This window comes from Drosophila grimshawi, unplaced genomic scaffold, assembly GCF_018153295.1.
Source record: "Drosophila grimshawi isolate 15287-2541.00 unplaced genomic scaffold, ASM1815329v1 contig_311, whole genome shotgun sequence".
Taxonomy (NCBI): Eukaryota; Metazoa; Arthropoda; class Insecta; order Diptera; family Drosophilidae; genus Drosophila; species Drosophila grimshawi.
In genome coordinates, this window is record NW_025063098.1 from 9,564,067 (window position 1) to 9,584,640 (window position 20,574).

At 37.8% G+C, this 20,574-nt stretch overlaps 3 protein-coding genes across 3 annotated transcripts; 2 read left to right on the forward strand and 1 right to left on the reverse strand.

Moving 5' to 3' along the window:
• Positions 1-5,454: 5,454 nt before the first annotated feature.
• Positions 5,455-6,133, forward strand: LOC6563405. The gene has a single exon (XM_001989824.3). It carries the CDS (start codon positions 5,538-5,540, stop codon positions 6,012-6,014), a length of 477 nt encoding a protein of 158 aa, XP_001989860.1. The 5' UTR covers positions 5,455-5,537; the 3' UTR covers positions 6,015-6,133.
• An 8,547-nt stretch (positions 6,134-14,680) lies between these two features.
• On the forward strand, positions 14,681-16,633 carry LOC6563404 (myb-like protein AA). Its single transcript, XM_001989823.3, has 2 exons — positions 14,681-15,620; positions 16,126-16,633. Exons 1-2 carry the CDS (start codon positions 14,681-14,683, stop codon positions 16,620-16,622), a joined length of 1,437 nt encoding a protein of 478 aa, XP_001989859.1. The 3' UTR covers positions 16,623-16,633.
• Positions 16,634-17,055: 422 nt separating this feature from the next.
• On the reverse strand, positions 17,056-20,425 carry LOC6563691 (vam6/Vps39-like protein). The gene is made up of 7 exons (XM_001989822.3): positions 20,303-20,425; positions 19,772-20,244; positions 19,473-19,698; positions 19,168-19,415; positions 18,225-19,105; positions 17,769-18,171; positions 17,056-17,703 (listed from the first exon to the last, which is right to left on the reverse strand). Exons 1-7 carry the CDS (start codon positions 20,370-20,372, stop codon positions 17,404-17,406), a joined length of 2,601 nt encoding a protein of 866 aa, XP_001989858.1. The 5' UTR covers positions 20,373-20,425; the 3' UTR covers positions 17,056-17,403.
• Positions 20,426-20,574: the final 149 nt, after the last annotated feature.

Here is a 20,574-nt window from a genome sequence, read left to right on the forward strand (position 1 = left end):
CCCCGTTAATGCCCCTCTACTCTTTGATGCACTGCGACTTTTAATTAAAAAGCAAACGAAACAAAACGAGCGCCAATTTTTAAGAACATTGTAAAACAACTCTAAGCCTGGCAACCAACCAGGCGGGGCAATTAACATGTTCCCTGTCACAAAAGTTGCTCATAAATTCCAACGTAGACCAAATAACAACAGCAGCAACCCTTTTCATTGTTAACAACATACTTAGACCTTCCGTCGGAGTGGTGGGGGCTGTATTTGCGGAATTTATAGCTGCTAACTGGCAAATGACATTCTGTTGGTTGGTTGCGTGCTTTTGGTGTTATAGTTTTTGTTGTTGCGACATTTTTGCTGCGAGTACTATTTTCAGACAGGCGATCCAATTAGTTTGATTAACTTATTAGTGGACCGTTTAGTGCATGCTTTTCCGCTTCAGATTTCACTCACTTGATTTTCCCATCAATTCTGTTTTGATTTGCAGTCATTAGCATTTTACTGGCAAATACACACATTCCCAAGTTGGGAGTTCTCAGATCTAAGTATGCTTTTTATACACGAATTACAGTTAGTTTCATGTACTGTGAGAAACGATCGACTTAATATACGTATTTTCGGTCTGTCATCTTAGTAATATCTATGTAGGCATAATAATTAAATCTTTCCTGTTGCAGCTCAGTTTCGTATACAAATATATTTTATGTAATCTTAGTAATGAGAAATATTCTTATGGTCTTAAAACTTTTCCTTTTAGAGTTTTTCAAATTATTCATTAAATTAATAGTTTGTTATTCACTTATTATAACAAAAATTTGATGGTTTTTTTTTATTGCCATTATGATCGTAGAATAAAACAATTGAAAACCATATTATATAAAGATGGATGGCAGATGAAAAATCCATATTTCACCGACTTGTAGTGCTAGAATTACCGAACTTTTGATGTAGATTACTAATAATCTCCTCAAGGGATTGAATAGGATGTATCATTCAATAAATTGTCGAGGACTAAACGATCTGAATCCCAAGCCATCTAAATATGTATTCTACAAACCATAAGCTACAAGCCATTTGGCAGTGAGGGAGTGTCCCAGTTACGATAAACATTGTCAGCGAATGCTGATATAAAGTAACTTTGCTGCAATTGTTAATAAAAGACAAACAAATTGCGTCACGCGTCAATCCAGAAGGCATTATCGGCTACTTAAATCTTGGCAAGAACTGGCCAGGAACCAGGGACTCCGTTATTAGACACGCGTAATTGCCGTTTTACAGCCGCCGCATATTGTCGAGGGGTTGACAACATATAAAAAAAATTCAATAACAAGGACGGTGCATAAAAAGATGGGCAAATTATTCATTTCGTTCTGTTGTTGTTTATACGTTGCCGATGTAATGCCGAAATATTTTATTAGAAAGCAAGCACGTGTTCACAGCTCATCTCTCGTAATCGTGAGTGGCGTCGTCTGCCCGGGCAAAAACAAATTAAGTCACCCTTTTATTACGCTATTTAATTTGAGCGTAATATTGTCAACGGCCCTGATAAATGGTCGTCTGTCCAACTCCCAGCAAAACCCAACTGCAACTATGACTGCATGTTTGATCTGCAATTTGTGCCACTTGACAATGATGGCTTAGCCTTAGCCCAAAACCTAAACGGAAGGGTGGTTTATTTGTGCTACAAGTTTTGACAGTACCAAATGCGATTAGACCGTAAACGAACCCGGAAGTCCTCTATTCACTCTCGGCAGTGGAAAATGCGATTGTGCAGGTGCAGCTCCTGGGCGCAGCTAATTAAGCGTGATAAGCAGCCACAACGGACAATGCAAATCGTCAACAGCTGATTTATGATGCTCACGAACCATAAAATTATGCCTGGAACACTTGCAACACTTATTGTTGAGTTTAAGAAATCTAATTATTTGTTTTCCACCCATAATTGAGTTAAAATATAAAAAAATATTAATTTTTCCAATTAAAACAAGACTTTTTGGTGTATGGTAGATTATTCTAGATTCAGGTCAGATCCAGAGTGTATTGGTTTTGTGCACTGTCCGACATGGACACATCTGTCCGTTCGTCTGTCTGGTCTCTTCTATAAACGCAACTTTTTCGACTAGAGCTTTGAAACCTGGAGCATTTACTGGTCTTTGCCCGCGTCGGGCAAAGCGTAAATTGTAATTAGAGTGCTACGTCTATTAGGAGGCTAGGAAATCGATCACAGCGATAATTGCAAATCGATAAAGCCACATATCTCCCACAATTTTAAAGCTGTAGTCACCAAATTTGGTTTGTAGGTTGTTTGCGATGTCCTTAAAAGATATGCCATGCCCACCATCGTCGCTTCCCAGCCCCCGTCTCTAAATGTAATGTTTCACAGCTTTTGATCGAAAGCCATTAAATTTGGAAGCTATATTACGATAAGCCTTAAGTATCGATGAAACAATTGTGTGGCCACGCCCATTACTGGCCCAAAACAATGAGAAACGCCTATATTTCCTGCAATTTAAGAACTAAAATAAATAAAATAAAACATCGGTATTTACAATGATATTAGTTATTAGTATCAAAGTATTTCGAAAAAAATGTATTTTTTCTTCAGATCTTTAATCATATATCTTAGTTATTAATTTTTAAATGTTGTTAACCATTGATTTTAAGGGCTTTCACAATCGTTTATTTTCGTCTCATTATTCTTCGACATCTTGGATAACAGTTGCTTCAGGTGTGCATTGTATTCCAAGTCGGACTCGCCACCCGTTGGCAGCATTTTCACTTTTTCCACATCGGCTACACGCAAATCCTCTACATCTATCAATGATTTGTTCTTCACATCGGCAAAGCGACGTGCCTTGACGAGCTTATCTATGGCCAGGGCGTATGCTTCCTTTAGAAGCAGAACATGTGCATCTGCATCGGCTTGGACTTTAAGGCTTCGCAGCACATTGTCCACAAAGATCAGATCATTTTTCAGATCTAAATTATTTTCAGTTGAATTTTCTTCGTCGTCCATACTGAGTAACTCTGACAGGAAACTGTTTCTCAAAAGTTGCCCAACGATATATTGCAAGGCAATCGATAGGTAACTTTTGAAGAAATGCAGTTCTATTGAGTGTTGCCATTTTAGACATAGTCTTTTTTCGGCAGGCTCTTAATTAGAGTTAGCTGGAATTGTTGGCAAAATACGCCTATGTGGAAATCTATCTATATTTTTTTAAAGGATTTTTGTTAACTGTATATTCTTAGTTTTTGAGTCTCTTAAGCCGTTCTAATAGTTATTGCTATCTCTAAGCTATAATTAAAGTGGTAAACATTCAATAAATTGCTACTTAATATGCATTTTGATACACAAAACTGTTGTGGTCAGTACGGATATACAATATATTATCTAGTAGATATTTCTTTAGTAGAAAATCATAGGAGAGGAGATGTAATCGCATATAAAGACAAATTTTGCATGCTTACGTATTGAAGTATTATGAATGTTGTTCTGCAAATAAAATGCCGACGCATTTGACTTATTGATTAAGCGTTATTCAGGACCGTGACATTTAAATTAATAAACGGAACCAATGTGTGGGCGGAACCAACCTCACAGCAACAACAGCAACAACAACTATAAAAATAACAATAACGAGTAACTACCACTTATATACACCAGCAAACCACAACAATACCAACTTTGTCTCGGGGCAATAAAAAATGCCAAGAGTGTAGCACAAAATAAGACCAATAATATTTAATAAATGTGCACATAGCACATACATATACAGCATACAATGTTTTTTGTTTTGGTGGTTGAATGCGAAATACCATAAATAAATACACTCACACACACATCTATATATACATATATAGATATATGTACATACACTGACGAGAGCAGCAGCGAGATATAAGCGCATAAAAAGATTAAAACGTGTTGGCATCTCCGTTGTATAGGTAGGCAGACTTTCTGTATATATGTATGCGTGTATGTGTGTTTGTGTATGTGTGTGCTATGCCCTTTTTGGTTGAATGCTTAAGCAAGGCGAACTGGCGGATGGATGGATGGGTCGGCCAGCTAACTTCGCCAACCCTCGTCGCCCGTCCGTTGCAACCCTCGGGGCCCACCGGCATCATTCTTCATGGCATTTCTATATGAAAAAGAATGCTTTTGATCTTCACAAGCGAATGATTTTTAATATGACTTTTTACTGATGATGATGACGCTTAGCTTGTTGTTGTTGTTGTTTTGTTTTTGGCTGTTAGCTCAAAAATATGTTTACTTCAAATACGTATTTGCATCAAGTAAAGTGAGCCGGAAGTAAATCAGTTTACTTCCACGCATAAATGAATCCTACGCCTGATTTTTTATTCCTTGTCTCAAATAGTTAATAAGCTTAATTAAACGGGCATTATAATGCAGTTTATAGACATCAATTCACACTCACACACACACACGTACACATACACTGATGTATGTGCATCACACACATGCGCACCGTACACATGCAGAGAGTAGGGAAAACCGCAGCTCCTAAAATTAGACAAACTCAAAGAGCCTCATTTGCCTCAATTGGGTTGGGGTGGGGCGGTGGGCGGTATTTGGGTGGGTGGCTGTCGTCACCGCACAGGCATAATGATGGTAATTTGTTGGTTTGGCCAAAAGAGCAAACGGCATGCTTGGAATTTCAATTAATTTCCATAATTTCCAACGCTTTATGAACGAACAGAAGCGATGCAAACGCTTCGCGATTACGAGGGTGTTTTTTTTTTTGTCGAGCCGACAATAAGCCGCATCCATTCCCGAAATGGTCCTTTCGGTTTGTCTGTGCTCATCTGTGGCTCAAAGGGCCCATGCCATTAGGCAGACGCCTGTAAGTTGTGAAGTTGTAAAGGTAAACGAATGCTCATTTATGTAAATGGCATCTCAAATGATAATCTCAAAGTCTACGAAAGAAGGCATGCTTTACTATTTATAGATTTTTATTTTTCTTAACATTAACACACTTCACTTCGAAAACCTACATTTCTCATTCAAAGTTGAATTACATTTTTTAAAATAAATACTTTAGAATTTCCGAAAGGGTTGTTGTCTCAAAATTAGGAACATATTACTTTTATTACGGAAAATGGAAAAGCCATATACCTTAGGAGATGCTTCCTCTTGTCTGTTACAAAAATATGAACAACTTCAAAATATCCTTTAACCAATTTTTATACACATATGTATGTATGTATATACAAAAAACATAAATCTAAAATGGTTTTATATTACAATGCAAACATATAATAATTTGAAAAAATAAAAAATTGAAACGATCTTCTGTTTTATAGCCAACTCTTCAGTAAACTCCAATTAAAACTGGACAGATCTGTCAAACAAAAGGCTAAAGTGCCTTAAGTTGCTAAAATGGTAACATTCAGTAGAACGGTCTTCCTTGATAGTTGCCTATCGATTGTTCTCCATTATATCGGAAGCCTCCTTACCCCTCATGCAGCAATAAACTGCTAAGTCACGTTAGGCAACTTTCAACGATTGCCTGTCGGAGTTACTCAGAATGAACGGCAGAAACAAATTAACAGAGAATAATTTAGGAAAGAAAGCTGATATTAACTTTGTAAACAGTGTGCTGCGAAGCCATAAGGCCCAGGTCGATGAAGATGCAAAGGGTATGCTTTTGGATGTGGTATACACTCTGGCCAGAGATAAACTCGCCGAGTTGCGTTGCTTTGCCGATCTGAAAAATAAACGCTTGATAGATGAAGAGGATTTACGAATTTCAAATGTGGAGAAAATCAACGAATTTCAGGACGGACCGATGTATCTAGACCAAACGATTATTCAGCCCATCGCCAAGCCTGTGCGTCCGACTAGCCTATTGCTACCACCGTGGGGCGACTGCGAATTGGGCGTCGATGCACACTTGAAGGAGCTGAAATCGGAGGCATCCGAGGCGGATAAGCAACCAGACGATGACAATCCGAAAAAAGTGGCACGCAAGCAGGCACTCAGCAAGTCAAAAAACCAACATTGAAAAGTTAAAAAAAACGTATATATATATATGTATATATAACTTTATAACGACAAATAACAATACTCTCAATTAGAAAAGAAATATGATAATTGTTAATAGTGCTAACAATTTCCAAGAGAGAGGGCCAGAACAGACTCATTAAAAATAGCATATTATTCTAATGATAGTTTATTTCTGTATTTTGTTGCATTAGTATGGCTTCTATTGCAATTGTGAATGTTTATAGTGGTTTTTATTTGCTGTCTACTCATCTTTCTAATATTAATATTTAATCAAACATTTGCAACACAAACTGAAGCTAGACACAAAAAGCACTACACAATTTTAATTAAATATGCCGCGCAATATGCAATTAAAAATACAGTTATTAGTTGGCAGAAGCCAAATAAATTTTGCAATTACAACAGCAAAACAACATTTGCAATTTGGATATTTGGCGAAAATTAATTTGTGTATGCGTCCGCAACATTTTAAAGTAGCCAAGGCACCAAAAACTCATTTCGACAATGGCCACAGTTACAAATTAGAGTGGCTACAACCACTAGCAACAACAACAACAACAAAAGCAACAATAATAACCGATGTTGCATTGGCCAAAACACGATTTAATTAAAAACTAAAATGGCCGCCTAGTACCTGCTTTGTGTGTGTTTTGTTTTGGCCTGACTCGAATTGACCGAATCGAGAAATTTTGTAAATTGCGCTCATTATGGGTTTTGGATTTTTGAGTGCCCAGATGATATTCTAATTAATTTTTGGGACTCGGCATTTATTGAAAAATGCGCGCATAAAACACAAAAGGCTTTTACAGCCATAAAATGCTGTCAGTAATTGGAAAGGGAAAATGACCGAAATAAAACAGATTTAACGGCATTTGTTTCGAGCCACTGCCCCAAAAGCCATAAAAGGCATTCTATACAAATTCATCCAAAGGCAGAAAAAACAACAACAGCACGAAAAAAGAGCAAAGAAAAAAAAATCGACATTATAAACAACATTATTAAAAACATGCCGCAAATGTTTTGCTGCGCTCAAATTTTTGAGTCCATTTTGTTGTCGGCGCTCTGAGGGCGCTGGGTGGGTGGTTGCGGATGGGTGGTGTATGGTGGTTGTTGGCAAGCTCATTATGATGTTCAGCTAGCAAATGATTGTTGCTGTCTTGCTCTAGCATGCTGCCTGGCTAATAAAATTAAATGCTGTCAAAAGCAAGAGTAAGAGAGCACAACTGAGAGGAAGAAGAAAACTGGTTTTATATTGTGTGCTTATGTGTCTTCGTGTCTGTTAGGTCGTGTGTGTGAGTGTGTGTGTGTGCTTGTTGTGGCATGCAGTAACGTAGTGTAGCTCAATAATAATAAAAATATATATATATTTTCATAAAATGCGGCGCCTTCTTTGAAGCTCAAGACGAAAATATTCGTAAACGGTTAGATAAAGCACACAACCATTTAATACGTAAGGTGTACATATGAAAATATTTACAATTAAGCTTCCTTTTAGGGAATTTTTATTATTTGAAATTTGGCCGTACAAATGGAAAATATATATACCATAAGACTGTCAAAACAATTTACTACAAGCCAATAAATTGGTTAAATAAAATGAAATTGCTGGAAGTCTTTTAAATTAGGTTATTCATGTAGCTAATAAACTATCAGCAATATTTACAATCACAGAGTAAATTATAAGAAAAGGAATTATGATAATTTTAAAAATGTTGTCTTAAATAAAGAAAATATACATGCTATAAAATCCAGTATTTCAGTTGTTAAACGTATAAAAACATTTACTTTCAGCATACAAATTGATTATTTAATTAGCTTACTTTTATTATTAACAGCTTTTATTTTGCTTGTATATCAAAACGTTAGTGAGATTTTTCACATTTTAGAAAAACGTATTTTGCTAAGCAAAATCCGCCCAATTAAGTAGGCAACACTTTTTATGCGACTCCTAATGAAACCCGCAATGCAGTCCTGGGAACTATAACGGCAAATTTAATTTGCCTTCACTTTGCTATTCATTTCACTTTACTTCGTTTTCGCCCCTGCTCTGTTCCCCCGCATTTTGCGTAATAATTCATAATGAAAAAACTTTTTGCCTCTGCGGAAGTTGGTTTGGTTGCGTCTCATTGCGTCTTTTATATTATATATTTTTATTTGAAAATAAATAAATATTATGGTCATGGCAACGGAACAACAACAAGCATAAAGAGCATCATTATTATCAGTATCATTATTATGATGAGCAGCCTCCGGAAACGGCGAAGTTTATCAAAAAGGCCACGCAGCAATGGCGGCGACAGAGGCTGCGACTGAGGCTGCGACGCTTCCTCATTCCAAGCTCGCATCAAACAGATACACGGGCACATGCGCAGTTGCAGTTTACTCACACACACACACACACACACATCTACACATACATGAGCCACTTGTAACGTGTGGCATTTTTTACCCTTAAGCGCGCTGGATGCAAGGCAATGTTAAAAAATATTAAAATTGTGGTAAATAAACAAAATTTCGGGGATAATACAAGTAATACAAAAAATTCGTTTGCCATTTACCAAACACGCACACACGCTCATTGACTGCTTGCGCGCGTGTGTGTGTGTGTGTGGGTGTGTATATACTTATTTTGCTCTTCGGCTTATGTATGCACTCTCCGTATGTATATTCTCGCGCTCTCTCCGTTGCCTGCCGAATTTGCGCTCTCTCCATTTCCGTTTCCATCTCCAGCTCTTGCTGCAGAGCAAGCCATTCGCCCACACCAGGCCAAAAGTGGCTGCCCAATTCTTGTGGGTACATTAGCACTAATGATGATTGAAACGACAAACGTGTCGCCTCAGTCTGAGCCTCACTTCGAGCACCACTGTGTGGCACAGAGAGAGAGAGAGCCAAGTGAGAGAAAGAGAGCGAGAGAATGAGAGAGAAAGAGAGGAGCGCCTCTTTCTGCTCAGCAAATTCCTGGCTTTGATTTAAAATTTGTATCTCGTGGCGGATTTAAAGCCCATCGTGCAACAAGATGGGGCAAACGCATGCTCCACGACCAGTCACTTGGAATCCTTTTTGTTTTGCTTCGTGGCGTTGCCCTCTTTGCATTGATTCACTTTAGTGGACGCTAATTGGGGTTTCTGTGGCCTTAATGATCGTTGGTATTTTCTGTAGTTTATCAAGTGGTATATTTAAAGCATTGCCTTAAAAATCAGTAAGAAGCCTTCATTTAAATCGAACAAAGCATGCTGGGAGCGACTTAATTGAACCTTATTTGGTATTTCTTTAAAATCAAAAACAACTGACGAATTTTAAAGTTACATTTGAAGCGAACTAATATCTATAGATAAACATACAGTCTTCGCCAATTGAATAGGACATCCGTTAAGTCTGTTTTCTGACTCTAACTCACCCAAACAGCGTCCAGAAAACACAGATTCGATTTAACGCGAAAAATACATAAAAATAACCTAATTGACGTATTTTAGATTTAAAATACAAATTTTAGTGGTGTTTCTATCCAGCCATGTGCTCTAAAACTTCAAGCATCCAGTTCGAATCATCCAGCCTTTTCAAATAATAAATAATTGTATTCAATAAATAATTTTCCAATCAAGCTAACATTCAATAGTCAAACTTTTGCAACTCAATCGATAAACTTAAAGGCACAAAATTGTTAGTTGTGAATATTTTCATAAAATTATTTATTAGTTAATATTTAAAAAAAAAACTAATTACAACATTATTAGTTGTTACTATTTACAGCATTATCAGGGACATATTTATTTAAAAAAAAGTAAGCGCAACATAATTAGGGAATTAATTATTTAAAAAAAAAAACTGAACGCAACAGTATTCGCTGCAACTATTTTCAACATTATTTGGGAAATTTTGAATTTTTACAGTAGAGAAATGAATGAATACAAAGTTTCAACAATTCATTTTGAGGTGTGACAATTTAGTACGTACAAAGTAATGCAAATCGCCTTAAAAGATTTTTTTAAAAATATAATAAGGACGAGCTGTTCTCCTAAATAAAAGAAAATCCTATTATGCCATTATGCAGCCCTAAAAGAGGATGCAACAAAATCTACTTAAAAATTGTTATTGGCATTTATGCACTTCAATCAAAATTGTGTTATTAAATTAGCTCCAGATCCTGGAGCCTGGAGAACTTAGCATTCCAAACATAAGAGCTTGTAGCTAAGAATGTATGCGTATGTGTGTGTGTGTGTGTATGTGTGTGTATGTACTCTTGTACAGTAATTTTGTACGCTTATTGCTTAATTAATTATGAGGGACAATGCCGTTTATCTTTGCGTTCGCTGCACTCGTTTATCGCAAAATATTATTAATATCAGGACGCCATATTGTTTTTGCCGTTGGCACTCCTGGCGCCGCCCACCACGCAATCCCCACCCACTCACCCAGCCAATTATCCATTTATTTAATAATTTCAATAACTTTTCATACACTCGCGTTGGCGGCATAAATGAGCGGAGGGCAGAGCGGCAGAGTGGAAGGGTGCTCGCTGCGATAGGTGGGTGGGTTATGGGTGGTTCGGCGGGTGGTTGCGTTTTTATGTAACTGCTGGTGGTTGCTCCTGACAGCCTGAATGATGATGATGTTACACAGATGCTGCCGCTGTCGCTGCCGCTGCTGCTATTGCCTCTGTCTCTGCTGTGTAAATCCCGGCGGGAAAAAGAACACTAACAACCAGGATGAGAACCGCATCCCACACGAGTATGAGAAAAATCACGACTACTCACTCACACACACACACACAGACACACACAGAGGCAGAGGAAAGCTGCGCTGCTGTCGTCGACGTCAGCGTCGACGTCAACGTTTGCTGTTGCAGATATTGTAAAAATTGTACGGCCAGAAACTTTTGAGTTCAGTTGACTTTGCAACACGTTCACGTTCGCATGCGGCCAAAAGCGAAGCTCAGTTTTTCGATAAGCCGTTAAGCCAATTAGCCCGACTTCAACTGCCATTGGCGAAACGCGCGCAATTGTAGGCAGCATTATTTTTCGCCGTCGGCAAGTTTCAGTTGTGGTTAAGTGGAAAAGTGTATGCATTTTCAATGCAATCAAAATGCATATTGCAACTAAACTGTAAACTATCAAGGGAAAGAAATTGCGGTACCCCATTTTGGATAACACACAAGCACTCAAATATCGATATATACATTTTTGGAGTTATAATTTAGGATTATAAAGGTTTGTCTGCTATTTGTCACAAAAGACGCAGAGTGCAACAATTAATTACAATTAATATTAATACATTGCTTATTTGTATTTTTCCCATAATATGAGTATAAACTGAAATAAAATTCATTTTGATAACTTTCAACAATATATCTGATTTAATATTGTTAAAACGCTTTTTTAATATTGTTAAAACGCTTTTTAACATAAATAATGATTTTTTTTTGTTAAAAGTTATGTTAATGTTAATACTGATCAGGGAATTGATTAAAGTTTCTATCAATTATATAGATTTTTATAAGATAAAATATTATATTTTATTCCAAAAGCATTATTTTTTTATAGTAAAAATTTACGCTTCAAGGAAAGATTATTCTTATTGTCGCAAAAGCTTAACAATATATGAATCTTTTAAATAAATTAATTAAGAAATTATTTAAAGTTTTGATTGCAATATTTAACTAATATTTTTTTATTTATAAGTATATTCGTCCGATTTTCCGACGGAAATGCATTTTTCTATTTGCTCTTAAACTCTTCTTCAATCAAATTTATAGATTTGTATAGATATATTTATGTACGAGTATGTATCTGTATCCTTATACATATCAATATGTCTATGTATGTGAACGGTTACGAAGTGACTCCTGTTGTAGGCGTCTAGACTTAAGTGTTTTTAAAGTTCATTATTAGATAGAACTTGAATACCTTATTTTGTTTATGTATTAAATGTAAACACGAGAACTAACAAAACACATTTAAATTATTAATTAAATCGGTGGGGTGTTTTGAATATTATATGGTAGTTTAAGGTATTTTATTTTCTGCCAAAATCTTACTAGTATGAAATTATGTATTGCATTTGAATTTGGTGGTGATACCTTTATAAACAAACAGGCTCTTATCCAAGAGTAGTTTCCATAGAAATGGGCAGATAGACTCACCAGCGGACTGACTGACATGACAATATTGGGGGTATGTACACGAAACATTTCAAAAGTTTAAATTTCTTTAAATTGTTGGTGACTGGAATTGAAATAGTTAGGTGGGCAGGCAAGCGAGGTACTCTTGCACCGACCCAATTTCTTTTTATTTATTTATTTAAGAGCGAGATACAGTAAGAGAGAAAGAGGGAGAGTACATTAAAAATTCAGAGAGAGAGAGAGAGAGAGAGTAAGCATATAAAATCAATTTCAGTTTGATAGCAAAGTTGAGATTAATCTTCTTTTCAAATAAACCTTTAGTTGATTGATTCTATTATTACACTTAATTAATATACATAACATACTTTGGATATTCACTCAAAGAGGTTGTTATGAGGTAAACATATCTCTAAGATAAAGAAAATGTTTTTTTTTTCTTTACATTTTTTGATTGCTATCTTATGTCAAGATTGATTTGTGTTGTGTAGTAAAAACTGTTTGAATTCCCTTAACGGAAATCTAATCCCTTAAATTAAATTATTGTCATATTCCAATTCGAATTTTGAGTTATGTCATTTGATAAAATCACAGATTGAAGTCAATTCATGTGGGGGTAAAAGGCACTCTGTATAGCATTTAATCACAAACATATTGCAGCAATTCGATAAAGTTGTTAACGTTGTAACTTAATTATGTAGAGCTGCAATGTTTCCTTTTGTCAGTTTAGTTTGCAATTTTAAGCTTTCACTAAAAACGATGAATACCTCTTTTGGATGCTTGCTATAAGACGACCAGCAGTTATTTCTATTATCCTTTAATGAACCTAATTTATTTGATTTGTGGTCCACACAATTGCTGGCAATCTATGTAAATATGCTTAAGCATTTACCTTCACATTTGCACGCAGTAAGCCAATTACAAAGGGCTAAGTATGTTTGCACATCTGCATTGTGTGGCCAGCAAATGGATATCTTACGCACCTGGGTAACATCAGAAACAACAGCAACATCAGCAACGGCAGCAAAATCAGCAAGAGCAACAATTAAGCAGCAAGCTGTGACAAGTCTCAATTAGGCTATCAAATTGCCAGCGAGTGGCCAACAGAGCGAGACAGGCATACTGAGAGAGAGTGAGAGAGAGCGAGAGTGCGACGGGTAGAGCGTGAAAGAGAGGCAAGGAAAAGCATTGCAATTAAGTGCAATGAATGCACTCACTCTGCCAACGCACTGTGCGTGTGTGAGAGAGAGAGAGAGAAATGTGTGTGTGTGTGTGTGTGTGTTGGCCAGTCTGTGGTCGTTTCGTAGTTGTTCTATTTGCCTGTCTCAACCTGTTGTTTCCTACCATATTCCATGTTGGGTCAATTGTTTGGCCAAGCCACACCAGAAACCATACACACATACATACATACATACATATATAGAGATTCTCGGCTCGTTAAATGCTACGCATTTAGATGACCCCAACATTTTCACTTCACGCTGCATCGCTTCAAGGAGCTCAGATTACACGCGCTGCCGCTGCCTCTGTGGCTGTTTAAGTGCCACTTAATTGTGGCCATAATCAGAGCCAAAGACAATGACAATGGCAATTGTACTTGCAATTGCAGTCGTTGACACCTCAACATTACACTGAGGGAAAACTAAGCTTCTTTGGTTATGAATCAAAATTCGATAAAGGAAATAATTAAATATTGAACAGAGCCAAATTTTCGTCAAATTATTTCCTTCAATTATGTTATATTAAGCATTAAACAACACAAAATATACAACAAAAAAATGTATTCTATCGCGAATAACTATATAATACTTATGATATTATTTTTTGATATTTATAATAATTTCTCATATCGAAAGTTGTATAGCGCTACTAGTCAATTACACCTTTTTCATCTTTAATGAAATTTGTGTTTGTTCTGTATTAAGTTTTCCATAAGAATTTAAGTTTGCTTTCATAATATTTTTTTTTTATTAGGATGTATGGTGTTTATATATTCCATAAATATGATACATAAATAAATTGAGTATATATTTTATTGGAATTACACAATTATTTCAAAAGCGTGTCTGTAATTGTATTTTATTTTAGAAAATGTAATGTTTTTATTCTCCAGATTATCGAAATTATTCTCTTAAAAATCAAGCTCTTTTTGTTTTGTCCATTATGTACACTTTTTGAGTGCATTTGCATTAAACAATTTAATTAATATTATTTTATTAATTTTTAAAAATTAATAATAAAATATTTTTTCTACAGTTTATCGAAATTATTTTCCTAAAGTAAGCTCTTTTTTAAATTTTTTACATAATGTACAATTTGTAACTACACTTGTTTTGAGGGTGTTTGTAAGTTAATAAAAATAATTTTTTCAGTTATGTATATAATTATTTTTTAAGTGCATGCGGATGACCAAGGCAGTGAGACAGTTTAACACTAAACATTACTCTTGCATTTTCCAGTTAACCGACAAGTGAGACAGACGGAGGTGACGACAACTCGCAACTTTGGAATTGTGTTGCCGTCTTGCGGACTTGCGCTAAATACTAAGCATGTTGCAGAATCCTTCCAAATATCACGCAAATCCCTTGTCACACTTTCTGGCATTGCATAACACGCAACACGCCAACAGTGTGGCACACACACACGGGCAAGGACACGGACACGGACTCGGACACGGACATGGACAGTTGCAACCACATCATACACTGCCGACGGCGGCGCTGGCTGCTGCAGCGGCGGCGGCTGCAGTGACGGCGGCGGGTCAAAGTTCATACCAAATGGGGCTGCAGTCGCATCAACAGCAACAACAACAACAACAACAACAGCAGCAGCAACAGCAGCAGTCACAGCAGCTTCCAATTGGCCTCCCACCACCACCCACCAACCCGCACAGGGAGCAGCTGGCGACTGCGACGTCGCACGCGCAGCTCATTGAGGCAGCCGCGGCGCATACCTCCCTCGATGTGGGCAAGTCGTTTACAATAGCCGCCATTTTGGGTCTGCAACAGCAACATCAGCAACAGCAGCAACAACAACAACAACAGCAGCATAGCAAGGAGTATAATAATGCCATTAATTTGTCGCTCAATGGTGGCAACTCGGGCGGAGGTGGAGGTGCTGCTGCAGACATCGTTGACCAGGACAACAACAACAGCAAGTGCTACAATAACAATAACAATACCAGCAGCAGCAGCAGCAACAACAACAGCAGCAACAACTATGACACTGGCCACAACAACAGCCAAAGTGTAAATACCTTCAATTGTGATAGCAGCAACAGTCGTTATCTGCCCACAGTGCAACATTCGCATCCGCATCCGCATCCACATCCGCATTCCCATTCGCAGCAGCGTGCGAATTTTGCTGCTGCTGCTGTTGTCGCCGCTGCGGTTAGCGGTGCCCCATCCGCGTTGCAGAGCCTGCAGCAGCTGCACCAGCATCACGCACAGCAGGCATCGCTCAGTTTCCATCGCGACAAACTCAAGTCTGGTAAGTCGGACTCAACAAGAAATCAGTTCTTTCCTCCTCTCCTATCCTAAATCTTGGTCATCTTTTAATTGCTACGATTTTTTTTCTTTCCCAAGTCTTTTTAAAATATTTTAACTGCAATTTTAAAATTATTTCTGTATTTATTATTATTAAGATTTGTGGAATATAAATTGTCCGAAATAAATAAACTAATAAAAAGTTAATAAATGAAATAAATTGTTTTGTGCTTGTCTGAAATAAATTTGTTTGAGTTTAGTGATCCGTTTTTATAATTTGGATGAAATATATAAAAAAAATAATTCTCAATGTTTTATATATGCATATTATTTTGGTTAAAAATAAATAACAATTTAAACATGTGTTTTGTGACATCTTTTTATAAATTAAATTAACATAAAAAATAATAAAATTCAATAATTAATAATTATATTTAATTATATGTATCATTAAATACCAATAATGATTAAATAAATAATCTTTCCACACTTCCTATTTATACACATAGAATCCCAGAAGAAAAGCGCACTGAAGAATAAGCGAGTGAGAACGATTTTCACGCCGGAGCAACTGGAATGCCTGGAGGCGGAATTTGAGAGGCAACAGTATATGGTCGGTCCGGAGCGTTTGTATTTGGCACATACGCTGAAGCTGACGGAGGCACAGGTGAAGGTCTGGTTTCAAAATCGACGCATCAAATGGCGCAAACATCATTTGGAGCTGACACAGCAGCGCCTGGCGCTCATCAGGCAAACTCAGATGCCGGGTGGATCTGCTACTGCGGCATCTGTGGCAGCAACGACCTCCGTCGAACTGCCGTTGACGGCTGCCTGTAGTACGGCATCGCCCAGCTTGCTTGAGGAAGATAATGAGGATAGTAAGCAATCGCTTTCACTGCCTCTTCGTCCGTTAAGTCGTGCAGCCTCCGACTCTGATTTGTCCATATGCAATGATTCTCTAGATCTGGATGGCGACAGTCTTATGGATGGCAGCGAGGAGGCATAAATAATTTGTGCACAGCCTCATTTGTAAATATAGCAGAATAAATATGTATAATATTCGATAATTAATATCTTCTAAACATATACAATTTGTTATCTATCAAAGTTTGGATTGGTTGGGGAATTTACGAATTTACAATATGATGATAGCTTATACAAAGCTAACATAAATTTATAGATTAATTAAATTACTTGTGAACTATAGTACTGACCTAAGGATTGCTTTGGGTTATTTTAATTGTTTTTGTTGTTGTTCCTTCGAAAATCAATTACTTTTCTGTTAAACCAATCGAAAATTATAAATTTGAGAAAGATTTGTATGGAAACGAAATCAACTTTAATGTTCAATAGCTTAAATTAATTTAAAATATTCCATAAATTTTGTTTGCATTTAGAAAACCATTTTCAAGACAAATTTCCAAAAAAAGCATTTGTAGTTTTTATTTTGAATAATATATTTTATCGGTAATAACCATAGTACATAGTTTTTTGTTTCTTTAAATTAATATCGACATTTTTATCGTAAAAAAGCAGTTATATGAAAAAGCTAATTTGGTTGAATTATCTTCATTCTTTTTTCTCAGTAGACTAAACATTTATTATTATCTATAATTTTGCTTAAAGTTTAACTCACTGGCTATAGCTGTACAATTTTTTTAAGTTTTCGATTAAGAAAAGGTTACATTATCGTAAGCTTAGCATAAAAATGTATGTATAAATATGTTTTATGATTACTTGAAGAGACTTGCGTATATCTGGAATTATGTCACATAAATATTAAAGGCTTATTGTTGAGGCTTCTTCATGGCTCTGTCGTAACAGGACAGATGCACCACTCGACCATTCGGATAGCGGACGAAGGCGGTTTCATTGGCAAAGCGCTTCTTGCACACCGGACACATCGTTAGCTCGTTCATTTCGAAGCTCTTTTTCTTCTCGTGTCCGATGGCCCCCTGCAACCGTGCTGCCTCCGCTTGTAGAAGTCCGCGCATAACTTGCCGTTGATGTCTTTCGGCCAGTTGGGTGCGCACCACCGTCTCCAAATAGTTTTTCAGTTCGGACATGAGAACATCATCGGGCAGATACTACAAATGAAAAACATATCAAATAAAGGAAGGATCAAAGACGACACCAGATGAGTCCCACTCACTTCCAATATCGTCGACGGTTCAATTTTCACAGTGTATGTATTCAGCAACTCCAGTGCAACTTCTTTGTTTGGTCTCAGAAAGTCAGGGTGCATGGTGATGCCTTCGAAGAGCGGTTGTTGCACTGGCCTTAGTATGGTCTGGAGCAGTATATTGAACACCTCTTTGTCATCCTCATAACTTGCCTCCGCATAGGCCTTGGCTTTCTCGACATCGCCCATCACTTGTATGTAGAGAGCCAGAACATTTGCATGCTTTTTCAGACGGCCTAGAATCAGAGCACGCTCCTCTAACAGAAGAGTTGACGGAAAATCATCTAACACGCGATCTGGGGAATAATATTTTGATTCCTCCAGCATCTTGTACATCTTGGCGCGCATTTCCTGCATTTTGGGTGTCTCATTTCTGTTAAGAATAATATAGTTACGTTTGAACTTAGACTTTTAACTCCAACTTACCCATCTTTCTGCTGCTCCAGCAGACGCTGCACTTGCTCACTGTACTGCTTCAGTAGTGCATTGTGGCGTAGGGTATTTGTGTCTCCCCACACATCAATAATATGCTCCAGATAGGGTATGACCAAAGCCTTGTGCTTACTCACTAAAAAGTCAAGCACCTTGGCACGTGGCAGTGCCTCGACTGCAATCAATTCATCGGTGAATATTTTAAGACCTTCATCTGGATTTTGTGTTAATACCCAGTCGGCAAATTCAAAGATTAGCGGCAAATTTTCAACGCTCAGATCCTGAAGATAACTTATGGTACGTTTACGGCCCTGCAACACAGATCCCTCAATGTTTGCCTGCTCCTTCAGGAGCGTTAGAGCTTTCTTGTGCTTTCCCTTGCCACCGTAGAGAATAATCAGCTCGTTTAACTTATTATGTCGCTTGAGCATTTTTTCCGACTCCTCCAGGTGGCATTGATTAAGTCGCAGCAGGGGGGCAATGAGTGCATCATTTGTCTGCAGATAGCACTTAAGCAGTGTAGTGTCAATGATCGCCAGCAGCGATTTATCATTGGTCTTATTATCAGGCAATTTGGCCCTCTCCCGTTGACGTGCTTGTACCAGAAATTCAATGAGTGCCAAGTACGCATTTTCTAAATCATGATCCTTCAGCACTGGCACACTGGACATGGGAACAGCGGCATCTAGACTGCTCTTCGGGTCCGGCAGCAAGCTGGGAAAAAGCTGGATCACGTTGAGCGGATCGATGGCGGCTCTCTCGAACTCCTTCATGGCTGCCGAGAATTCTTTGTTGGTAAATAACTCCGTGGCATACAGCATATGTATCTGGCGTACAATCTGCGCCTTATCCTCGATTTCTTCATCGGAAATATCCTAAGAAAAAAACGGTTGTAGTACATGTTTTGCCACTGAGTCAATGAGATGACTAAACTCACTGTTAGTTCGATTGCTAGTTGAAATTTGCGGTGCTGCAGCAATTCCTCTCGTTGCGTTCGAATATCCACGAGCCGCATGCACCACAGCTCGGATGATGCGGCAGCAAAGATGGTGCCCTTTTCGGAGCGAACTAGAAACCTGGTATTCTTTAACTCTGGCAGCGACTGGACCAATGTATCTTTTCCAATTAAGCTACGCACCTCGATGGTGTTCTTCATGCGTCCCACAGCAAATGGCTCATCCCAAACTGTAAACCAGAATAGTTATTATCTTCAACACAATAAAGAAAGGCGTTACAAAATACCTAAGCCCAAGAGCGGACTTGGCCACGGCGTCAAAGGAGACTTGTTGTTCATTCCGCCTTCAGTATTACCATCTTTAGACTTATACTGACTAAGATCAATGAGCACTAGGTAGCTGTCCTTAGATATGCCAAGCATGGAGTTTCGTATCAGGCAAATGTTGGGTTCTTGATTAATTGTGGAGGACGTAAGTATGAGCTTGTGCATTTTCGGTGTATTGGCGGATATCTATGAATAGGGAAATAAGAACGATTAAGAACATAGCTAAACCCATACAAATTATATACTTTGTGTTATTTACATCGTATAGAACGTATTCATCCTTGTAGCCAACGCACACGAGCTGGTTAACCCAGCACATGGCCCGTGGCACATCAAGCAGATCGATGCACAGCTTCAGGGAAACGAGCTTGTCCGTTTTCCAAAAGAAGAACACTAATCGACGCCGAATAGCACAGGCGATTCTGATGAATGTGGCCACTTCGCCTGTCGTCGATTTGGGTGTGTCCACATCCATGGTGAACAGTGTGCAACCCTTTGTCTCCGCCGAGCTGTGCATGAATTCGAAATTATTTTCGATCCGGCTTATATCACACACATGAATCATATTGTCAGTCAGCACGAACAGCAAGTTCTCCTCTGAGACTACCTCCATTTGGGCAATAGGTTTCTTGCTGAAATTCTTGTTGAACATTCGCATATCGACGTCTGTCTGACTGTCCACCGAGTACATGATGAGCTGTCCGCTCCGGGTGCCCAGAATGACATGATTACCTAGTCAAAAAACAATTTGGCTAATTTATATTTTGTAAATAGAAATAGGACTACCGACCATATGCTGCAATGGCTTCAATTTGTACTCCCTGCTTAAGTATTGACTGCACATTGTAGGCCTTATGCATTTTACTATTTTAAATGTGCATAAGTGCTGAAGCGAAAACAAAACAAAAACCGTGTTATTGTTGCGAAAACTACTAGCAAGCCCAACCCAGCTTCTGAAATCAGCTGTTTTGTTGTGCTCACACGGAATTGGAGCAGCAGGTGTATACATATGAATATGTTCGAAATATTGAGCATGTCAATATATGTTAGTTTATTAGTCAA